Source organism: Physella acuta, unplaced genomic scaffold, assembly GCF_028476545.2.
Source record: "Physella acuta isolate Inbredline_101_S28 unplaced genomic scaffold, ASM2847654v3 ptg001729l, whole genome shotgun sequence".
Lineage (NCBI taxonomy): Eukaryota > Metazoa > Mollusca > Gastropoda > Physidae > Physella > Physella acuta.
The window spans coordinates 2,501-26,930 of record NW_026733241.1 but is presented as its reverse complement, the minus strand read 5'-3'; the positions used below and the strand labels follow the sequence as shown (position 1 = coordinate 26,930).

At 40.4% G+C, this 24,430-nt stretch overlaps 2 protein-coding genes across 3 annotated transcripts in view; one reads left to right on the top strand and one right to left on the bottom strand.

Annotated features, from left to right (window-relative positions):
• LOC131930171 (histamine H1 receptor) overlaps window positions 1-15,381 on the top strand; it is an 89,174-nt gene extending 73,793 nt beyond the window's left edge. For both annotated transcript variants that reach the window (XM_059286587.1, XM_059286586.1), the window contains exon 3: window positions 12,920-15,381. In XM_059286587.1, coding sequence (XP_059142570.1) covers window positions 12,920-14,740 — 1,821 coding nt within the window. In that variant the 3' untranslated portion in view covers window positions 14,741-15,381. The remainder of the gene's footprint in view (window positions 1-12,919) is intronic.
• A 1,200-nt stretch (window positions 15,382-16,581) lies between these two features.
• Window positions 16,582-22,519, bottom strand: LOC131930162 (inosine-5'-monophosphate dehydrogenase 2-like). The gene is made up of 13 exons (XM_059286579.1): window positions 22,423-22,519; window positions 21,998-22,046; window positions 21,752-21,853; window positions 21,294-21,368; window positions 20,668-20,738; window positions 20,418-20,514; window positions 19,909-19,999; window positions 19,384-19,479; window positions 18,952-19,095; window positions 17,943-18,084; window positions 17,631-17,774; window positions 17,344-17,423; window positions 16,582-16,676 (listed from the first exon to the last, which is right to left on the bottom strand). The coding sequence occupies exons 1-13, from the start codon at window positions 22,482-22,484 to the stop codon at window positions 16,582-16,584; spliced, it is 1,248 nt and encodes a 415-aa protein (XP_059142562.1). The 5' UTR covers window positions 22,485-22,519.
• Window positions 22,520-24,430: the final 1,911 nt, after the last annotated feature.

Sequence of the window (24,430 nt, the reverse complement as noted above, 5' to 3'; positions counted from 1 at the left end):
ACACCAAACACCCACCCACCTACACACCAAACACCCACCCACCTACATATTTAACCCCAAGTCTCTAATCAACAGACTTAACCTGTGTTTACTTCAAGAAGTAATTAAGATTTCTTTAAGTTAATTAACCCAAGTCAACATCATTTTGCCCGTGTTTTAGCCTCGACATGAACGTTGGCGCTAGTTGTTTGTGTCCTTCACCCGTTGTGTCCTTTACCCGTTGTGTCCTTCACTCGTTGTGTCCTTCACCCGTTGTGTCCTTCACCCGTTGTGTCCTTCACCCAGTGATGCTGGGCATCACGGATGTTGTCCAATAGACAAGCTCCTGAACAAGGTCCATGATTCATATAGAGTGGGGGGTGGGGGGGGGGTGGGGGGGTCGTGAACAATGTCCATGATTCTTATAGAGCTTAGGGTTCGTGAACAATGTACATGATGTAAATAGAGCTAAGTTCATTGTTTGGATTAAAGATACTGTTGAGCGCAGTGTTATTTAACTCAGCTATTGATTTTATTGAATTGACATCGCTAAACAGTTGCAATGTGAATGGTTGGGTAAGTGGCGAATACAACTAGCTAACCTACAGTTGCTTGTTACATGATATATTGTTACTTGCAACATAACATAAAACCATACATATAGATTTTCTCATATAGATTTTAAAACTATTTTAATAGCATAAAAGGATTTTCAAAATAAATAGATAAAAATTCGTAAAGAATACATTTTTATCTGAAACAACATAAAAGTACATCCATTAAATTGTTAAATTGAGTTTATCCCAAAATAGTTTTACCTTTAAATAATTAAGGATATGGTTAAACAGTGATGTATGTTATGTTTTTTTCTGTCATAGCCTCAAAGCATATTGTAATAATAGACACAATTCAGCTTCAACACGATTTGTTTCTGTGGTGTGTGGTGTGTGGTGTGCGGTGTGTGGTGGGTGGGGGATCCAAACAAGTGTGGTGTCGTGTGGGAATTTGGGGAAGGGTTGGGGGGGGGGGGGTAAAAAGTCGTGTTTGTATGGTATAAAATATGTAAAGATGTGTTGTACCAACAGAACCTTGAAGTGGCTGTTTTGTCTTTAGTTCTGAATTTGAAAATTATTTTTTTTTTTTATTACTCAAAAAAATGGGTTAATTTTTCTATCATTTATAAATTAGAAAAGCTTATTATAATTTAAAAATTACTCATCGAATTTTCGCATACGAATAATTTTAGCAATGGGTAGGAAAGTAATAACTCCAATTTAACTTCGATTAAATTTAAACTTTTCTCATATCTAAATGATCAAATTTGTTTACCTCATTTCCTCCCGTTTGTTGGCTCATTCGATGACGTAAACTTGACTCGCTTGACTCAGTCTTTACACCTTGTGGCGCCCAGGCCCTCAACCATAATCTTCCTCTTGTCCTCCCCCCTAGGCCCTCAACCATAATCTTCCACTTGTCCGCCGCCCCCTCATGTGTGTTTGGCCGTCTCCCGAGTCATCATAGTATGACATGCACAGCTCACAACAATGTGTTCAAGTTTTAAATGGTGTCAAATGTTGTGTGTGATCTTGGTTTCAACTGTATTTAGCATCAGTGTTTCTTCCAGACTTTTTTCTCCGGGGGGGCACTTGAAATCTTCGGGGGGGCGGTAAACTTTCTTCGGGGGGGCGGACACTGTTAAAAGTATATATTTTCTATATAAATTATATAAATTTCATTTCGTTCGGGGGGGCGGTAAAAAATTTTCGGGGGGGCTTCGCCCCCCCGAAGAGATGCCTGGAAGAAACTCTGTTTAGCATGGGTATTGTTCAAATGTACATTTAGGAAATTGTTTAGTGTGTTCTTTGTTTGAACTGTGTGTTGTTCAGATTTAATTTTCCTAAAATGTTTAGTGCCGTGTGGTTAGAACTTTCTAACCCAGATTTTACTAGTCTTGAAACAACAAACAACTGCTGCTCTGAATTTGCAAGAAAAACAAAAATTAAAAACGTGTTTAATGGGACACACGATAGACATGTACTGTACGCCAACATCTACTTGATTGTGATGTTGGTGAATCTACGAGTAGTCTTAATTGATTCTAGATCTAGAGGTTTAAATTCTGAATAGTCCATGTAAGCAGAGTAGTAGCGAGGGGGGGGGACCGCACCGGGTGACACCATTTAAGGGGGTGACACCAAGGCAAAAATAACAAAATATATAGAGATAAATGATAATTCGAGTGTTAAATAGTCTTTTAAGAGGTGCAAATCGATAGTTTGAAGGGGGGGGGGGGGGGGGTGCAAATCGAAAATTGAAAGTTTGTCCCCGGGAAGGGTCGCTACGCCTCTAGGAGGTGACACCTTTAAGTGCCTCACCGGGTGATACCCGACCTCGCTACGCCACTACATGTAAGCTGTAAGCTTTAAGATGTAATCACATGAAGTGGTGGTCGGATAATTAAGTCAGCTATTTATGACAGTTGTAAAGTACTATATGTGGTCCGTACTTCTATATGTGCTACTATATGTGGTCCTTACATCTATGTGTGCTACTATATGTGGACCGTACTTCTATATGTGCTACTATATGTGGTCTGTACATCTATAGGTGACCCGTAAACCTATCGTCTGTTGTCCATCTTCGTAAAACGTGACGTCACAGTACGCCGCCATTAGATGTTTACTTACCCCCCCCCCCCTCCCACCCCCGCCGGATGTTCGTTTAGAAAGTATTGATGCGTAAACCGGATGTAGTTTTACCCTAGCGGGTAAAGTGCCCACATTTATCCGGGTAATTTACATCTGTCGTTCTCCGCCCGGAAGGGACCTTTGTTGGCTGAGTTATAGCTTTCTAAAGCGGTCGTCTAACCCCACGGTATAGGGGTTGAACCGGGCGTCTACAGGGGTTGAACCGGGCGTCTACAGGGGTAGAACCGGGCGTCTACAGGGGTAGAACCGGGCGTCTAAACTACAGGGGTAGAACCGGGCGTCTACAGGGGTAAAACCGGGCGTCTAAACTACAAGGGTAGTTTTTTTTCCCACGTTTTTTCCCACGTTTTCTTTAACTTGCTTTCGCCTCTGTTTGTTTGTTTGTTTTTCCAATCAAATCTTGCGATCAAAATTTCTGGCACTTCCCAGTTAGCTAACGCGCTGAAATTTTCAGGGAAGCTTTGTTTTGGATGACAATAGAATATTCAATTGTTATTATTACTAAATTGATCCATGGAAACATTTTATTGATCATTTTAAACCGCTATATAATTGTACAAAAAAACGTGGGGGAAAAAGGGACATAACCCAGTAACTGTAATTTGATGAAAACAAGGTTCGGTACTCTCCCTCTTTTTGCTTACTGAGTAGTTCTCACGCGGTGTTTGTGTACAAACAACCAGAACGTAACAACTGGTGGCCAGTATGGGGGAGACGATATGGTCGAGTGGTTGGGTACACGATTGTTATCCCCCTCGGCGCGGGTTCAAATCTATGTGTTCTAGTCAGTAACGTATTCCCACAACGTGTTTTTTACGAGTTGTCTTCGTTTACCCAAAAAAAAGTGAAAAGATAAAATCGATAGCAAGATTTTAATGCAAACAAACAGACAAAGACTAAAAAGTAGAAAATAATAATCATTAAAAAAAGTTTTTAAAAACCCACGTTTTCTAATTGAACTAAAAAGTAGAAAATAAATGCTATACATCACAATAATGCAAGCGATCACTCTACTATAAGCGATGAAAAACGTGGGGCGCCGTGATTTTCTTACAGTTTCTAATACTGTTGACTCTCTACAAGCTCCCTAATAAAAGTCAATAGTATTATCTAATCAATAGTAATATAACTTTTACTTCGGCGCCCCACGTTTTTCATCGCTTATAGTAGAGTGATCGCTTGCATTATTGTGATGTATAGCATTTATTTTCTACTTTTTAGTTCAATTAGAAAACGTGTTTTTAAAAACTTTTTTAATGATTATTATTTTACTTTCTCGTATACGAAGTATAGAGGAAGTATTTTAATCTGTGCAAAAAAAATCGAAATGTTTCCAAATCTTGATGTTTTACACCTCCCTAAAGCGGAAAAACATAATTTTTTGTTTTGTCCGTGTGTCTGTGTTTGTGTTTGTGTCTGTGAACACGATAACTAGAGTATCGTTACAGCTAGGTTGATGAAATTTCAGATATAAGTATTACATCAAATAAGTAGCTCTGTATCAACTTTTCAGCGGATACCGGTAACCCGAAGTGGATCTTATTCTACTTTCAATTTTTCAAAAGCCTTTAACTTGAGTACTGTTTCAGGTAGATATATCAGATTTCACAAGAAAGTAAAAGATCTAATTCTCTGTCTTCTAATAAATTTTGAGTAATTTCCGTTGATCGGAAGTAGTAATTTACGCTATTTCCGATTTCTCAAAAAACGCATGTAAATTTATAAAGTACCAATAATATTCCGCATTATTATACACATATTGTTTGGCGTTTACTTGGTGCGCAATTCTTTTTCTGCGAGATTCTATTCTGTTTTTAAAAGTTTAAGTAGTTAAAAATGGATTAAAAATCATGATTATATCCCGAGTTGCCATCACCCGTAGTTTTATATAAGAATATTCGAGAAAGTTTAGGGGAGATCACTCCCGGCTTATTTAATCTGATCACACTGGAGAAATAGCCTAGCGTACAGCTCCGCTTTGAGACATTACATTTTTATATTCTTTTTTTATTCTGAGTTTAAAAAATTATCATTTGTAATGTCTCGTTTAGAATGTTTTGTTTCATTTGCTGTTTTTTTTATCAAACTTTTAAAATCCAAGGTCAAGTTTGCTCGGCTTTGAGGATAATTTAACAAACTGTTAATATCCAAGGTCAAATATTCAACGAACTTGACAGTTTTAGCCATGCAACAGTGACTTGACAAAATGATATTAAGACTTCAGCGGTATAGCCGAAGGGGAGGTGGGGGGGGGGGGGGGGAATATTAGGATAAAAGGGTAGGGTATGGTGGGGTAGGGGAAGGGTGGGATAGGGTAGGGTAGGGTACGGAGGGGTAGGGTATGGATAGGTATGGTGAGGTGGGGGTAGGGTATGGAGGTTTAGGGTAGGGTATGCAGGGGTAGAGTGTGGGGGGTTATGGTATGGAGGGGTATGGGTGGACTCAGATATTTTAGGTTTGTGACTTGTGTGTGTGTGTTACTGTGTACGACACATGTGTGTTACTGTGTACAACACACGTGTGTCAACAAAATTTCTCGCTGTGCCCATCCAGCTGTCCATAACACACGGTGGGTCAGCTGAGCTGAGGCGCCTAAGGCTGTCTTGTAACACTGGTCATACAGGGGCATGTCGAGTCACATGACCAGTAGACGCTCCGGGGGTATTGTCACGTGATGGGTGTCGTCACGTGACGGGTGTTGTCCAAAACCCTTTGGCATTAATGGTGAGTACACTGGTAAAGACGGCGTCGTTCGAGGATAAGGGTGCTGACCCACCCCACTCTCACACACTCACATACACACACATACACTCACATACACACACACTACCACCCCACTCTCCGCTCTCTCACTCTCAAACACTCACATACACACACATACACACACATTACCACCACAACCAAACCAAAGAACCATCTGCACCACTTTTGCATTAGCATGTTAACAAAGACTTTTCCAGATGGTCGTCCTTCATTTAATCTACACCTACATTGACCTTCACTTAATCCACACCTATATTGACCTTCACTAAATCCATAGCTACCTTTGCCATATCCACATGTACTTAGACATTCGCTAAATCCACATCTTGATCAATCTTGGCGTAATCCACACCCACGTCATCACAGAACGAACTGGACAAGAGCATCGCTGTCGACCCAATAAAAGAACCGGAGTTAGTGACCCGCAAAATACAACACGGACTTGAGTGTCCGGAGGGACAGTTAAATACAGTCAACTGGACAAACAGAGAGTGGACAAGCGACACGGAGTTCTAATCACATTGACCGATCTCAGGGAGCCTGTGGGGTAGGGCGTGGCTGTGGGGTGGGTAGGGCGTGGCTGTGGGGTGGGTAGGGCGTGGCTGAGTTTTAGAAATTTGTCCCCGAGGTTTGATTTTTTTAGATCCTGTCCGAGCTTTGAATCAATGGTTTATCAAATAATTTACAAACAGAATTTAGAAGTAAAAATTTTTATAAGTAAATAAGTAATTAAATGGCGGGGGCGTAGTGGTAGAGCACTAAGTTACAGACCCGAAGGTCTTCAGTTAGGATCTTTAGTTTGATTCCGTATGGCGTGCCAGCGTCGGTCTAGTTCACAGGTGTACATGGTGTACAAAAGTGTACATCGTTTATGATTTTTAAAAAGTTTCAAATTGATTCAGTATATTTTTAAAAATTTAATCTAACTAGTGCACCGATTCGGGCTACCTAAATGATCCCGGACCCCCTAAATGATCCCGAACCCCTAATTAATTCCGGTCCCCCTAATTGACCCCGGACCCCCGCATGCCTGACCATGTGGCACTCTAGCAGCCCTCCACCCTGAGAAAGTTCGAGCGATCTCTAGAGCCAGCCAATGGACGAGGTGACCCTCAGTGTGCCAGTGTTGTCTGGGAAATGGGAAATCAATGGCTTGATTCATGGTGACGAGTCAACAGCTGTGTAATCACAAACCCAGTTATTGCTGACTCAATATTACCAACTGTGTACAAAATCAGTTATTGCTGACTCAATATCACGAACTGTGTACAAAATCAGTTATTACGGACTCTTGACGCCATGAACTGTGTGCAAACTCGGGGGTGTTGATGGAGGATGTAACACCCCAACCTGCTCAGTACGGAAAAAAATAATTCCGGATTGTGTCAAGTGGAAATAATCAGAAACTCTATGTGTCCCGAAGCACGTTCGTATCCCGAAGCACGTTCGTATCCCGAAGCACGTTCGTATCCCGAAGCACGTTCGTATCCCGAAGCATGTTCGTATCCCGAAGCATGTTCGTATTCGGAAGCACGTATCGGATCCTGAAGGCCAACTTCTATTTTAGATGACACGCTGCAATTAGAGCTACATATATACTTTTACGTTGCCATGTTCAACTCTTGTAAATAATCCTCTTTAGATTTAGCGATCCGTTGGGCAGGTGAAGTAGAGTTCATATGTTTCAGCTGTTATTTTAAAATTATCATTAGCTGATCCACGATTGATACCAAGATAAAATATAAAAAGGATCAAGTATCGCTTTATTTGAATTTTGTAGCTGCGATCTTGGTTCCTTTCGCATTTTCTGAATTGCACAAGTCGGTGTATGATGCGACATTCTGTTCAAATTGTGTGTATTCAGCTGGTTATTAATACATACATTTGGCGACATTCTGTTCAAACTGTAAGTATTCAACTGGTTATCAATACATACATTTTGCGACATTCTGTTCAAACTGTAAGTATTCAGCTGGTTATTAATACATACATTTGGCGACATTCTGTTCAAACTGTAAGTATTCAACTGGTTATCAATGCATACATTTTGCGACATTCTGTTCAAACTGTAAGTATTCAACTGGTTATCAATGCATACATTTTGCGACATTCTGTTCAAACTGTAAGTATTCAACTGGTTATCAATACATACATTTTTTAAAGTTATCTGGTATTCTAAAAGTCGTTAGTCATTTGATCGTTATATTATTTCGGGTTATAGCTGAAAAGTAAAAAAAAATGCAGCTGTCAATTTAAATTACTAGAGTGCATTTAGGACATTGTGCGTCATCATCACGTGTCACCATCACGTGTCACCGTTATGTGTCACCACCTGTAGTTATTGGTGCAACTGGTCTCATAAAGTCCAGAAGTTAAATACAGAATGGTCTAATTAGTGTCTACTTTAAGTAACAAGACTCATTAAAATATTTTTTAGAATAGTTGCTAATTAGTTTTTCTGTTCATTTTTTTTTTGTAAAATAGCAAATATAGAAAATCATTAAACGGTGTTGGCTAATGAGAATGTGGGCTGTGTGTAACAGTACAGGGGGGGGGGGGGGCTAGAAGAAAGTTATTTGGTGAGGTAAAAAATGTGAGGGGCGATGTAGGGAAAAATGGGGGTGGTGGGGGGGGGGGTTAAAATTGAACATTTAAGTCGCGGCGAGATAGGATGAGTGCAGAGGAGGAGGTGGGTAAAGTAGATTTTGTAAGGGGTGCAGGGAGGGGGTAAGATTGGGGATTAGATTGGAAAGATTGTTGAGATGATGGAAGAGATCTTGTAAGGGATGGGAGATGGGTTTTTTTGTGTGGGCTGGGGGAGATGTGGGGGATGTGTTAGTTGCGAGTTGAGGGGTTGGGTGTGAGGTGCATGAAGTTTGGTGTTACTGTGGGGTGGGGGTGGCTTGGTGTTAATGTGGGGAAGGGGTGGGTGAAGCTTGGTGTTACCAATAAACTACATGTCAATAGATTTTACGAAAGTGATGAAATATTTGTATACATATTGAAGCCATTTTGCATGCTGCACTGTGTTGAGTAGTGTTAGCTGGTTTGTATGGTTTTTGTGTGAGGTACGTATGTTTTTTTTTTATTCAGTATAAACCTAGGTTTTAAATAAAACTTTTTTTTTCTTAATTTCGTTTGAATTGAACATATATTTTTACAAAAATATTATAGATTACTATGTCACAAAACAAGGCATTTCTTTTTTAAATCAACTTTTGCAGCCTGTTTAAGTTTTGGAAAGAACTTTTGCTAACATTTCAGATTTTTACAAAATATAATTTTCAAACTTGTTCCTGTCCTTAGAAATAACAAAATGTAAAATGTAATTACGAAATTACTTAATTTCCTTTTTACACATAATGGTAGCACTCTTCATACAGTATGTTAGAAAAGAAAAAAATGAGACTGTATTGAGAAAAATGAAATAAAGCTGTGAAGAGATTGTCCCCCCTTGGACGAGGAAATAACAGAATTACCGCCCTTTGACAATCGCTCTCCATTTCCTCATGAAGCCCTTGAAGATTGAAAGTGAAAATGGTAATCGGATGAGAATGATCGTCATAGTAACCAGCAACGCTGTCTCCAGTCCTCTCAGCCCCTGTCCTTCTTTTAATAATGCGGTCGATCCTGTCTTGTTCGGCCATGGTAGCTCCCTCTAGTGCTGCTCGAGCGAGCAGTCAAGGGGCAGGAACTCGAGTTTCTTGATTCACTTGGTTTTAGTTTTAATTCGCCCAGTTTTATAGTGCATTTGTCCCTTAGTTAGCACAGGCGAATAGAATAGTGTAAAGGACATCAAAAATATGACTGTTAGATTTTATATAATATTAAGACATTATAAGGTGAACTCGCTCAAGTTAGCAACACACATATGCATATATATACACAAATGCAAAGATTCTGATAAAAAATATACTTGCAGCACACCTACATAAATACACACACATACATACACATACACAAATAAAAATATACCATCAGCAAACATACGCACACATATATTCACAAATAAAAAAATTTACCGGCAGCAAAACCTATTCATTGACCGAAATAAAAAAGCAAAAAAATAAATAAATAAATAAATTTTAAAAAATGTTTAATTGTAAAAAAAATTGTAAACAGCAATTAACTACAAAGTAAATTTTCTGTTTCTTAATATTGTAATTATTTGTATTTTTTGTGATATTTTATCTAGGGGAGCTAAACTAGAATATCAATGATCTAACAAAGTGTACTTTCAATGCAAATAATGTTATATTATATATATATATATATATATATATATATATATATATATATATATATATATATATATATATATATATGAGATACGATAATCATTCTTATATTGTGATTCTAGTAGTAGCACAAATACCAGACTTATATTGAATGTACAAATAAATGGAAACGTCTGTCTGCGCTGAATTACTTCCCTTGCTGTAGGAGTCGCAGGGACGTTAATAAAAATAATTTTGCGATGAAAAAGAGTTAACGATGAATTACTTCCCCTATTAGGGTAATGTGTGGTTCATGTTAACACTGGCCCTGATTGGAACGAAAGGACTGTCATTTGACTGGGCCAGACCCACAATCATCGAATCAGAGGAGCAGCTCGTATAGTTTGTAGGGCGCTCTCTTGGAAAGTTAGAACAGGAATTATGTCTCAGGAGAGGAATATCACATTTTATATCTCACGGCTTTTAAAGACTGCTAACAAGGCATTAACTAAAGGTTTAAAAAAAAAGTTTTAGATGACCTAAGACTAGCAAATAAAAAAATTTCCGAGATACAGTGAAACGTTTTTTTCAGTAGAAGTGTTTGATTCACTTTGTCTTTGACACAAGAACTCTCCACAGAAATTTTACACTAACGAAAAAACACTCAGGAAACATGTCTAAGGTTGCTGACGTTATCTCGATATAATTAATATGTGAGACGGCATGGTCAAATAGTAGAGCGCTCGTCTGCTAACCCGAAAGTCTAGAGTTTGGGTTCCTGTTTAGAGGTAGTATCTTTCTGAGTCCACTCAGCTCCGATGGGTACCTGACTTACGTTAGGGAAAGTAAATGCGGCTGAGCCTATTGCTGACCACATTACCCCTTCATACGCAGAGGTCATAGACACAGGTGAACTCTACTTCACCTACCCCGAGAGCGGCTGGTCAAAAAGGAATTTTTATTATAATTAAGGTATATAGAATTAGTAGACATAATGACAGATCAAACTGTTTGGGGTCGGTGCTAAAGGACTATGTCTGGGTGATTAATTGGCCAGATTGGCTCTTTGTTCTTGGCCTGATTGCCAGGATTTTCGCCTGCCTAGTCTCGGTCTCAGCCCGTCCCCCCCCCTCCCCGACTAATCTGGCTAGGACACCGGCTAATCCTGTGTGACACACCAGCGCAGGAAATTGCTACACTAAGACGCGAATCCCGTTTTAATCTCGTGGTGCCACGGACGGTCGCTGACGTCGTGTTGGGGGGGGGGTGTGTGATGGGCTCTGGGGTGTGATGGGTGTGTGTGTATGTGTGTGGGGGGGGGAAGGGGGGATGTGATGGGCTGGGTGTGTGTGATGGGTGTGTGTGATGGGTGTGTGTGTGTGATGGGTTGGGTGTGTGTGTGTGATGGGCTGGGTGTGTGATGGGCTGGGTGTGTGTGTTGGTTGTGTGTGTATGTGTGTGTGTGTGATGGGCTGGGTGTGTGTGTGTGTGATGGGCTGGGTGTGTGTGTGTGATGGGTGTGTGTGTGTGTGTGTGTGTGTGTGTGTGTGTGTGTGTGTGTGATGGGCTGTGTGTGTGTGTGTGATGGGCTGGGTGTGTGTGTGTGATGGGTGTGTGTGTGATGGGCTGGGTGTGTGTGTGATGGGCTGGTGTGTGTGTGTGTGTGATGGGTGTGTGTGTGTGTGTGATGGGCTGGGTGTGTGTGTGATGGGCTGGGTGTGTGTGTGTGTGATGGGTGTGTGTGTGTGTGTTTGTGTGATGGGCTAGGTGTGTGTGTGTGATGGGTGTGTGTGTTTCAATGTGTCTGTTTGCACAAGACCAAAGTGTATATACATGTATTTTAAATCACACAAACCTTTGTAAACTTTAACCTCTACTACTTTTCCACTCTTTAACCCTTTAATACTTTTCCAACCTTCAACCCTATCACTTTTCTAACCAACAATTCTCTAACACCCCCCCCCCACCCCCCACCCCACCCCCGCCCTTGCCACCCTCCGTTTATAACGTATTAAAAAAGCAAATTTAGTATTTTCAATTTCCGCCCACTCTCCCTCCATTATTTCCCAAAGAAAAATACGTCGTCTGCTACTAAATTATACAGCACAACTGAGTTTAATGACCGTCCATGATGGCCAGGCATCATTTTCACGAGGTTCCGGTCTTTATGCCAATCGATTTCTTGAAACATTTTAAACCCCTGTGTTTGTATATTTGTGCCATTTTTGTCTTTACATATTTGACCACATATTCACATATTCGACCACATATTCACATATTTGGTCGCAGCTTAGCATATTTGACATCTTAACATATTTGGCCACATATTCACATATTTTATCACGTAATCATATACTTGGTCGCTACTTCACATATTTGACCAAATCTTACATTTTTACAAATCAAAACACATTTTAACATATTTGGTAACATCTTCACATATTTGGCCACATCTTCACATATTTGGCCACTTCTTCACATATTTGGCCACTTCTTCACATATTTGGCCACATCTTCACATATTTGGCCACTTCTTCACATATTTGGCCACTTCTTCACATGTTTGGCCCTTCAACTTTCTTGGTACATCTCCATAGTGTCGAAATCCTGGCACCTAAGATGTTCTAATCATCAGAAAAGAAAGTTTCCTTTCAGACAGTCCATTGCACATCAGTTTAAAGGTCTAAACATGTAGTAGAGATTAACAATAACTTTTTTTCTGCCTTTGATATAACGTAGTAATTTCTACCACACGTTCATGAGGTTGGGTAGGTGCACATTCTACAATAAATCAAATTGATATTAAAAATTGTTTGTTATTTAATTTTTAAAAAAACTACGCTGGATATTGAAACTACGTGTGTAGGTAGGTTATTCAGTTCACGCGAGAAAGTAAAATAGTCCATAATCTTCAAATTGTTCCCCACATTATCTCCATGTACTGTTCCAAATGTATCAAATTAGTGTACTCTATGGTTCCTTAATGGTTCCCATCTACTTGAAACAGTCTCCTAACAGCTCCACAAAGGTGATATCGACGTTCCCGACCCACTTGCTAATGGTCTTGTTTTTTTTTCCGTTAACTCCATGTTACCCAGATGTGTCAGGTCTTCCACGGAAAAAAAAACTAGTTGATATAAGCATGGGCAGTTCTCCATTATGTCAATTTTATAGACCACAATCAACGTGGTATTAGCGAGAAATGAACATACATACAATCTATTTATAACTTTGTGTTTAATTTCCCCGCAGGTGAGCAACCTATTCATCGTGAGCCTGGCTGTCGCTGACGTCATCGTCGGCATCATCGTCATGCCCATGAGCGCCTTCTACATCTTCACGGAGCGCTGGATGCTGGGCGTGGCCGTCTGCCAGATCTGGATAGGGGTGGACTACACCGCCAGCACCGCCTCCATCCTCAACCTCTTCATCCTCAGCCTAGACCGCTACTGGTCGGTCCGCCAGCCGCTCAAGTACCTGCACAAGCGGACCAAGCGGCGGGCCATGAGCATGATCGGGTTCGTGTGGGTCGTCTCCTCCCTGTGGATCATCCCCATCTCTAGCTGGCACTACTTCGCCCACAGCGGGCTCCGGACCGTCCCCAACGACAAGTGCGACACGGAGTACGCTAAAAACTCCTTATTCAAGCTCATCACGGCTTTTTTTAATTTTTACCTCCCCTTGTCTGTGATGTATATACTCTACTTCCGGATATTCATCGCGATACGAAAGCGCTCGGAGTTCGAACTAGGTCAGCGTAACCCAGGCGGAACGGTGCTCGCGTACAAGTCAAACGTTCCAAACTCTATGGACGAGAGTGAGTGTAACGATGACGTGTCCGTGTGTATGGATCACCGCTTGTCTTCTGACGTCAGGCCCAGGGAGAATGGAATCTCAAGGTCACACGTGACGTCATCGGGCCGGAGTCTGCGCGTGCTGGCCATGAAGCGTCACACGACGCCATGTTCGTTCAAAGAGTCGAGCGCGTCGCCGTACAAAGTAGAGTACATCTACGACGAGAACGTCATTGACCCCCAAACGGAAAAGATCGAACGCTACTACTACGAGGACCACTATCCGCTCCCGTGTCTTTCCCGCCCCACGTGGATTGTGGGTAGTGAAAAGTTTACATCCAATCACCGACAGGGGCGTGTGAGGAACGCTCGTGATTTCGCCACGCCCATCAAACTTCCGGCAGGTTCGTCCGTGAGCGGCCCGGCCCCCAAAGACCAGCACCACCCCGGGTACCTGACCGTCGGGTACAAGCACAGCGCCGTCGTGAAGCGCAGCATCTTCCGCCGTCAGAGGAACAGCAACACGGCCGTTCTCAGCAGCATCAAACTAGAGAGCTACCGGAAATACGACAGCGAGGAGACGTCATTTCCGCCCTCGACGGCGTTCAGCGAACCCTTAAACATCTCCTCGTCGTCTTCGTCGTCTGCCAGCACTTTCGGCGACGACAGGCGCAGCAACGACGACCGCCGCGACAACATCCGGGCCGACCCTCACAAGAACCACCGGGACAACTACACCGTGGTGGGCGGGGTACGCAAACTCCGGCAGGTGGAGACGTACCTAGACAAGACGGCTGGGCTGGGTCTCGCATCCAGCGCGAGTATAGACGGCTCCACCTCCAGGAACGGGGACGACTTTGACGGAATTCTCGTCCTACACGACGACAAAAACCGTCGGCTGACCAGCGGCGTGACGGGGATTAAGGAACGGATTAAAACAATCCGTCAGAGCTCCTCGCTCAACAAGGAGATCAAGGCCGCACGCCAGCTGGGGGTCATCATGGGGGCGTTCACCCTCTGCTTCCTGCCCTACTTCATTCTATTTTTAGTCGTCGCCTTCTGCGACAACTGCGTCCGGCCGGGTCACCTGACGGCCGCCACCTGGGTCGGGTACCTCAACTCGACCCTCAACCCCTTCCTCTACCCCCTGTGCAATGTCAACTTCCGGAACAAATTTCGCAGCATGTTCGCCTGCTGCAGTAGGGGCAGGTTACGTCACAGGGCGGGGCAGCAGGAGTACTGTGAGCGCAACACGGCGTTTAACTCGAGATACGATTAACGCACGGCGTTTAACGGTTAACGCCCCTGTCAACATATGCCTATACATCATCTTTAGCTCCGACAGTTGGATACCATCTACACCTACGACACCTGCTCATCAACTACAGCTTCGACAGCTGTACAACATATACAGCTTCGACAGCTTTACACAATCTACTGCTCCGATAGCTGTACACCACCGACACCTTTGGCACCTAGATACCATCTACAGTTTTTTAAGTATGTATAAATAAATATTCCCTGCACAATTTTTGTACAACAAAAACTGTTATATAATGATAATTGTCAAAAGATATTTTTGTGATAAATCGAAGAGAAATTGAGGTTGAAAGATTGTTCATCTACATCAGGGGTCTCCAAACTACGGCCCGCGGGCCGGATGCGGCCCTCGAAGTCCTCTCACCCGGCCCGAGGAGATCTTTTTGTCCAAGGAAAAATTGTTTGTTGGTGATGGCTGAGGAACTTTGCCCAGAAAAATCAAAGACATGCCTGGAATAAACTGGCCCCCGAACTGAAATTTGATTGTTAATGCGGCCCTCGGACTAAAAAGTTTGGAGACCCCTGATCTACATTGTAGGTATAAGAGTATTTGGCGAGAGGGGGGCTAAATAGTCAAGAACACATGCAGTCTTGTGTGGGTAAAATGGAGATTTGAATATGTATGTATGTTGTAAGTAAGATGTACAAGTATAATGTTAGATGGGAGGGGGGTTTCGTTTTTTTAAGGCGCGGTAGAAATTGGAACAAAAATAGATTTGTGTTTTGTGATCAATGTAGAGGAAGAAGAGTGAGGGTCTTTGGCTCAAGTGTTCAGGGCACATCATTAGATGTACTGTGTACTGTGTACAACTGTATATGAGAAAACATCGAATGTCAGTTCACAATGGGTCTAAATGGTCATTAACATTAAAATATTCAACACTTTCATATTGCAGAATTTGTTTTTATCTCATTATTAGCTATTTTGAATTCATCAGCTGATTACAATTAAAATTAAAATAATTAATTAATTAATACGTAAAGTATAAACCATTCGACCGGTTGTGTTTGTCAAGTTGTACAACAAAAGCAAGCATTGAAATAAAAAAAATTAAATCAAAGTTTTAAATTGCCCAGAACCAATGAAGCACTAATTGGTACATGATACTTAGCATGTCAGGTTTTTATTTGACTAACTGTTAATATAGGAATTAAATACTTGCAACCAACAGTAAAAAAAACAAAGTTTTAGAAGTTTCTAATCGCTCACAACACATCCCATAGTAAACTTATTTACTGCTTAAACTGTACATACTCTAGACATAAATAATGAAATGCAGAAGTAGAAAATATATTAAGTATAGCAAAGATAATAAACGTTTAAACAAATTAAAAATACATATAATATTTATAATGAAAATGATATAGGCTATGTAAACACATCACTGACAATTTCATGTCGTGTCCCACAATAACTATGTAACATCTACAGTAAGTGAATGTCCAACCCTAACAATTTATCAGCTCAGTTTTTCAACACTGCCAGCACTGATCACGTCTTTCACTGTCCCAACTTACAAATAAAATAAAATCAAGACCTTTACAGTATTGTCATAACCCCACCCCTCCCCCGTCCCTCCGTCACTATCATCTTTGGGCACAGTATCAGTCTTTTGTTTAAGAGATCCACTGCTCTTTTTAGAGTTTCGGGTATTTGGAATAATTGTTACATCATTGCCCGTAAATACTTTTTAAAATTATTAACAGAAAAGTATTTTAAATTAAAACATAATCTAAGGGACATAACTCATGAATTACTTATACAGCTACAGGTTCCGTAAGTTATCCCTCTTTGTTCTCTCATCCGTTTATTTGTAAAATCGTGTTGCATAATTTACAGTTTTTCTTTTGTCCTAATTTCTCAAGCTCTTTCTTGTCGTGTTTCTGTTCCTTTCCTACATTTTAGTGTTCTTTTTCATTTGTTTTATTCTTCATTTTCATTGTTTTTTGGGTCTTTTTTTTGCAAGCATTTTTTACTCCGTAGGTTGTTGTTTTATTCAGTCATAGCTGTAAAAATGCCTAGGACGTTCGTGACGTCCTCGGATCTTCTACAATGACGTCACTCAGATCTACACTGACGTCACTCAGATCACTTAATTTGAACTTTTAACTAAAAGAAATAAAATAAACACGTTAAAATTTGACTCAACACGCCAACACAAAGCTGAACTAAAGCACATACAATAATGTCACAAAAATGTCACAAAAATGTCACAAAATGTCACAGTCCTGCATGAGAAATGTCTTTACGAGCAATAAATGTTGTACAGAGACCAGCAGGCACAAGACACAGCTTCTCTCAGCCAACGCTGGGTTGGAGAAAGTTTTATGGGCTCTAAGTAGGGCCCGAGCTACAACCTCCTATCATATGGACCTGTGGCCAGAGGTTCAAACCTACCCAGTCCATGGAATCCACCATATGTAATTGCAGCGCTAGAGTTTCAAACCTATCCAGCCGAAACACTAAAAAAAGCAGGTTTAAACCTACCTAGTCCAAGCCCTAAAAAAAGCAGGTTTAAACCTACCTAGTCCAAGCACTAAAAAAAGCAGGTTTAAACCTACCCAGCCCGTGGGATCCACCCTCTGTAATAGCAGCGCTAGATCTTCTCTCAAATCTAAGTGTTCCAGCCTCCATCTTGGATCTAATTGAAATATAGTCTTTTGAATTTATACATATAAAATATGCGTGTGTGTATAACTTATAAATGTTTGTATATAATATTTATATGTATGCGTAGACACCATTTGTATATTTATTAATCTTCTGCATATGTGTATGTTTGAAGATCCATGTATTCGTGTGTGTGTGTGTGCGTGTATATGTTGATATTGTTGTGTAAATGAAAGACCTCAGGTCAGACAAATCTCTGGCACCCATGTCCTGCAGACTCTGACGAAGGGTTGCCATCAGGGTCGGCACCAGCTGGTGGACAGATCCGGTCACCTCCACCTGTCCGGACACGCCCTGGGGTACCAAGATCTTGGTGCCTCCACTGTGGGAGGATGGTAAAAAAATTTCTTCACTGAGGGTGTCACATTTAAAGCCTTGATTAGACTGTCATATGAGGACACACTGACACACTACACACCATGATCAGGCTGACTGATTAGCACACACTGACACACTGACACAAAAGTGGTTTTGCTGACCTACGACCTACCACAAATAACGTTCCTGGGATGCACTATTTCCCATGGCCTCAATCGATCCCATCCCCCTGTAGTTTCTGATCTTCTTCCCCTCGACCATCTGCACGTCACCAGGTGCCTCCTCACACTGGGCAAATCTCTTACCCATCATCACTGTAGGACATAGGACATACAGTATAAAACATCATCAGTGTAGGACATAGGACACCACAGTATAAAACATCATCAGTGTAGGACATAGGACACCACAGTATAAAACATCAGTGTAGGACACAGGACATACAGTAGAAAACATTATCAATGTAGGACACAGGACGCCACAGTATAAAACATCAGTGTAGGACACAATAGACCACAGTATAAAACATCATCAGTGTAGGACATAGGACATCACAGTATAAAACATCAGTGTAGGACACAATAGACCACAGTATAAAACATCATCAGTGCAGGACATAGGACATCACAGTATAAAACAACATCAGTGTAGGACATAGGACACCAGAGTATAAAACATCAGTGTAGGACACAATATACCACAGTATAAAACATCATAGGGCTGTGTGTATTTCTATCGCTAGGGGTATAGACAGTTGTGTGGGTAGGTCTGTGGACAGGTCTGTGGGTAGGTCTATAGTAACGGGATTGTCTTTGTTTTTTTTTAAATTGTTTATATAAAACAAATAATTCCAATTCCAATGTAAAAGTTTTATTATTTTAAAGAGGGAAATGGGCCCCTAAATGCCTTGAGCCTCTATGCCTTGCTTACGCTACATTTACGGTACTACGCCACTGATGGTGACCAAACGAAAAACGTGTACACGGCGAATCCACAATTAGAAAACAAAACAATTTTTTTTTTAAATATTAATAGTTCAAAACTATAAAAAATTTAAATTTACAAGATCCCGTAAAAAACGCAAAATATATATATAATAATGGCGCCATAATAAAATTGCCCAACCCCTTCACATCCCCTACACACATCCCAAAATCCACCCTAACAAAAGAAAAAAACACCTGTTGACGCCCCCAGTGCCAGAGCTATGGTCATGTGACCAGTGTTGGAGATGCCACCATCAGCTATCACAGGAACTCCTCTTTTCTTGGCGTACCTGGCCACGTCATGCACAGCTGAGGCCTGACCCCGACCCACGGCCATGACTGTAGAGAAAAGTTGTTAAAAGACAACAATTCGACAGTTACTATGTGATCAATGACAAATGTATAAGCAACCGTAAAGAGTAAGATAGCAAATAAAAGCGGTCAGTTTCACATCCATGAGAAATCACGTGATTCTAGGCCACGTCCTGTGGTATTACGTGACTCTGGGTCATGTCCTACCGCATCACGTGACTCTGGATCATGTCCCACCGCATCACGTGACTCCGGCTCATGTCCCACCGCATCACGTGACTCTGGAGCATATCCCACCGCATCACGTGACCTTACCTTCCTGTGTGGTGCAGATGGAGCCACTGCCCATGCCGACTCGCAGACCGTCCACGCCAGCATTGATGAGGTTCTTGGCCTGCTCGACTGTCACCACTGGTGGTGAGACAAGAAAATATTGTGTCACCACTAGGGGTGAGACAAGAAAATATTGTGTCACCACTGGTGGTGAGACAAGAAAATATTGTGTCACCACTTGGGGTGAGACAAGAAAATATTGTGTCACCACTGGTGGTGAGACAAGAAAATATTGTGTCACCACTGGGAGTAAGACAAGAAAATATTGTGTCACCACTGGGAAGTGAGACAAGCCGGGTTTTTTAAAGATATCTAAACAACGCCTTTGCGACTTTTAGCAACCCAATTTTTCAGCAAGGGAAATTTCGCCGGAAGTGAGACAAAATCTCTGTTTCCCCTAAAAACTAATTTCCACCAAAACCTCTTTTCCCACTAAATATTTAGTTCCACCACAAAAACACACCTTTTCCACCAAAAAAACTCACCTTTTCCACCAAAAAAACTCACCGTTTCCTCCAATAACATCTACCCCAGGATGTTTCTCCTTAATATATTTGATGGTTTCAATTTGAAAACTTGAATTCCCTTGCGATGAGTCCTAGAATCACGACAAATAAACATCAGTCACGTATAAGCATGAACTCATCGAGAAACGACAGATAAATTAAAACTAAGTAAAACTAAAATCGTGTGTTAATTTATTTTTTAATTAATAAAATCAAATGCAGGGTAGTTTGTCGTGCATAATGACATTTTGTCGATCTTTCACCGTCCTCGGGTTAGCTTATAAACAACATCGACATCACCTAGAGGTAACTTGTCGTGTCTTACAGATAAATGTGCCACATCCAAGAGGTAAATATAGCACATGTCACGTACAGGTAAATCTACCACACATCACCTACAGGTAAATCTACCACATGTCATCTACAGACTACAGGTAAATCTACCAAACGTCACCTACAGGTAAATCTACCACATGTCACCTACAGGTAAATCTACCACACTTCACCTACCACGACGATAAAATCAACTCCCGCAGCAACCAGCTTGTCAATCCTCTCCCTGTCCCTTACGTGTGTACTGACCGCTGCCCCCACCACCAACTCACCCCTGCAACAGTTCGATATTTCTAGAACACTCAAATTACAATAACAAATACTAGAGGTGGATAGGTTTGAAACAACTTATTTTACAATGATCTTTTTCCTTCGTCTTGCAGTTGGCTAATTGAAACTTATATAAATAAATGCGTAGATAACTTACTTAAAATTTATCATAATATTTGGAAACTTGACATCTTCTCCGCGGATTTCAAAATCCTTAGCTGATTGTTGCTGTTGAAATCAATAGATGGAATGATGAATAGTGTAAAATACACTTACACTGAATAGATGTAGTACAATTTTGTGCACCTAAACCGCACACCACCTTTTCTATGGCTATAAGACAAAAACGGGACATAGTTTACCCACATTACCACATTTCACGTTACAAAACTCTCCATATTATAAAATTACTCCAGATCCCATCACTGGGACCCCTTGTCTTCCACAGAACAAGAGCTATAAACGCTGGTTTAATGTTACTAAAGTTAGCAATCATGACATATTTTACTCTTTAAAAAAAAAAAAGGAACAGAAAATAAGTAACTTTTTTTTTTAAATATCGATATGGTAAACGCTAGAGTGTAATAACACAACTCCACCACCCCGCACCCTGGGTATTATGTCATGTGTCCAAAGTCATCTCCCACCAGTACAATCATCATTAGGAAAATATTAATTGGACGTTTATACGTTAAACAACCAGACCCCCCCCCCCCCAAAAAAAAAATATATTTTTTGACCGGAAAGAATTATCAAAAAATAAAAAATAAATCTTTATCTGACCTTGACCTTTCGGACATGCTCAACCTGCTCGTCTGGTGTGCAGTTGCAATGTATTACCCCTACACCACCTTCTTGCTGCGAGAAAAAAAAAAAGATTTTTGTTTCTATTGGCAATCATCAAATCACATAGGCAATTTTAATTATTTACAGAGTTTCTTTCAGGCCCCTCTTTTCACCTACGTCCCCCCTCCCCACCCCCGAACGAAATAGAATTTATTTTAAAAAACTAGACTTCTACCAGTTCCCCCCCCCTCTCCCCCCCCCCCCCCCCCCCCACTTTCTGGAAAAAGAAGTCTGAAAGAAACACTGCTTACAGAAAAACACTCTAATAAGATATGAAATAGTGACCTCGTTACACACACCTAGCTAGTTGCGCCACTCTTTGTATAGACACACTTGACCATGATGGTATACATCGGAAATTTTGAAATACCAACCCTGCGGAACGACCTACTTACTGCCATAGCAGCCGCCATTTTGGATTCGGTGACCGTATCCATGGGAGAGGAGACAAATGGGGCGTTCAGTTTAATATTTTTTGTCAGCTGCGTCGTCAGGGTCTGAAATTATTTATTCGTGTATTTTCGTTAAATAATCTACTGAAAATATGAAATTAACTTTTAAGAAAAATAGAACATCCTTTTTTTATATTTGTTTAAAACTTAAGTAAGAAACAAAGTAACAATAAGTGGCAAGTTACGTACAACATCTTCAGACGGGAAGTCAATATAGCCAGGTAGAGAAATGATGTCACTGAAATAAAATTAAGCTGCCATAACAACAAAATGACAAGGAAAGCCCTGTATAAAAACAAAATTAGTTTACCATTGGAATCAAACAACAATGATAACCCAGTTTAATAAGAGAATTAATTCAATGTAGCAGTTCAACTACAAAATTTAATTAAAATTAAAACACGATTTTAAACTCCTGTGATCTTTACACGAAAACATAAAAATATTAAAGAGCTGATTATGAAATTAGCTTAATTAATTAAATAATATATTTAATTTTTTAATTGAGTAACTAATAAATCAGCCTAAATATTCACACATTTTGAAAGTAGGTGCTATTAATATCTAATATGACGTGATGTTATAAGTTTTCCAAATGAGCATGTTGTACTAACTTGTAGGTCAGACTCTTCCCTTGGGTCATTAGCTCATCCGCTGAAAGACCGCTGCGATCCATCCTGGCGATGGGGGTTGAGAATCAAAGGATCGGGCTCTATCGTTTGAGATACTGTCACAACATCGTGTGTGGGGTGTAAGATTATGTGTGGTGGGAAGAGAGAGTGTATGTGTGTGTGTCTGTATGTGTTTGTGTGTGTGTGTGTGTGTGTGCGTGCGTGTGTGTATGTGTCTATGTATGTGTGTGTGTGTGTGTCACCGTTGGAGAAAACAACGCTGTAGATGATACGTGAATGCTTATATCACACTAAAGCAATCAAGTGTTTCTACCCCACACGGTGTTTGTAAATTTAACAAGTGAAATGTTTTGTTTATTGTTAGGAAATAATTCTTATATTCAAATAACAAGATCGCCACATTCAGTGCGGTTCGCAGGGTAAACCTACCGAGGTTTTGTCACAGACTTTGAACGAGTCCGTTGTTGTTCTTTTTTTTTTTTTTACAAAAGCCAAAAACGTCTTCCAACCTTAAAAACTGGTCGAACCACGTCGATTGCTGGTCTATAACTTGGCAGCATGACGGTGTTATGAGCAAAAGATCGCAGCGATCTGTACCTGAGATTGTGTGGGTGGCGCCCTATGAGACCAGAAGTCAGATCAACCTATACAACTTACCTGTCGATCGATTGACCCGTTCTTCGATTTCTGTAGACCAAGAGAGTCCCAGACACGATCGTACGATCGACTGATTGACCTGAGACACGGTTTTATGATTGAGTGTTTGACCCAGGACACAATTTTATGATTGAGTGTTTAACCTTAGACTCGGATTTATGATTGAGTGTTTGAACTTACACACAATTTTATGATTGAGTGTTTGAACTTAGACACAATTTTATGATTGAGTGTTTGAACTTATACACGGTTTTATGATTGAGTGTTTGACCGTAGACACAGTCTTGCTATCAACTGTGTGATTGTAAACGTTGTACCACGATCGACTGTCTGAAACGAGGGCCTACGAACCGCTTTTCAATTTGAATACAATTCGATTTATCCGCGAAAGTTAATTCGTGCAACTGTTTATAAGATTACAAAGTCACCTCACCCCCCCCCCCCGTCCGTCCGTCCCCCAAATGGATGAGTGACGTCATTCACGACCCGTCCGTAAAATTACTCCAAGAGTGCAGGTCGACTGAGCAAAGTCCATTCTTATCAAACAAGTCAGGATTGTCTGCATGGCAGTTAGTGATCCCTTTCCTACTGTCAAGATTTATCTGTCCCTGTCAACTGTTTGTGTTATCTAGGATTAGTAGACCACTTAAAAATTAACACGTCCAAAATTGTTCTAGAGACTGACACTGATTTTAAACGTAATTATACTTTGAGCGAATTCTACTACTTTATCAATGGTAAACTAAATATAAATAGTAAAACACTTTACAATTAGATCAGTTTTAATGGCTGTTGTTAATAGAGACTTGAATTTCTAAAGATATTTAAAGTTGTTGGTTTTTTTTTTGGCTAGTTAATTATGTGGTGTATAAAATGGTTGCTTACCGTGTTCCAGCACTAACTGACGAGGAGTTCTGTGGGCTCTGCGCTATCAATGTCTTATATACATATACATATACATATACATATACATATACATATACATATACATATACATATACATATACATATACATATACATATACATATACATATACATATACATATACATATACATATACATATACATATACATATACATATACATATACATATACATATACATATACATATACATATACATATACATATACATATACATATACATATACATATACATATACATATACATATACATATACATATACATATACATATACATATACATATACATATACATATACATATACATATACATATACATATACATATACATATACATATACATATACATATACATATACATATACATATACATATACATATACATATACATATACATATACATATACAT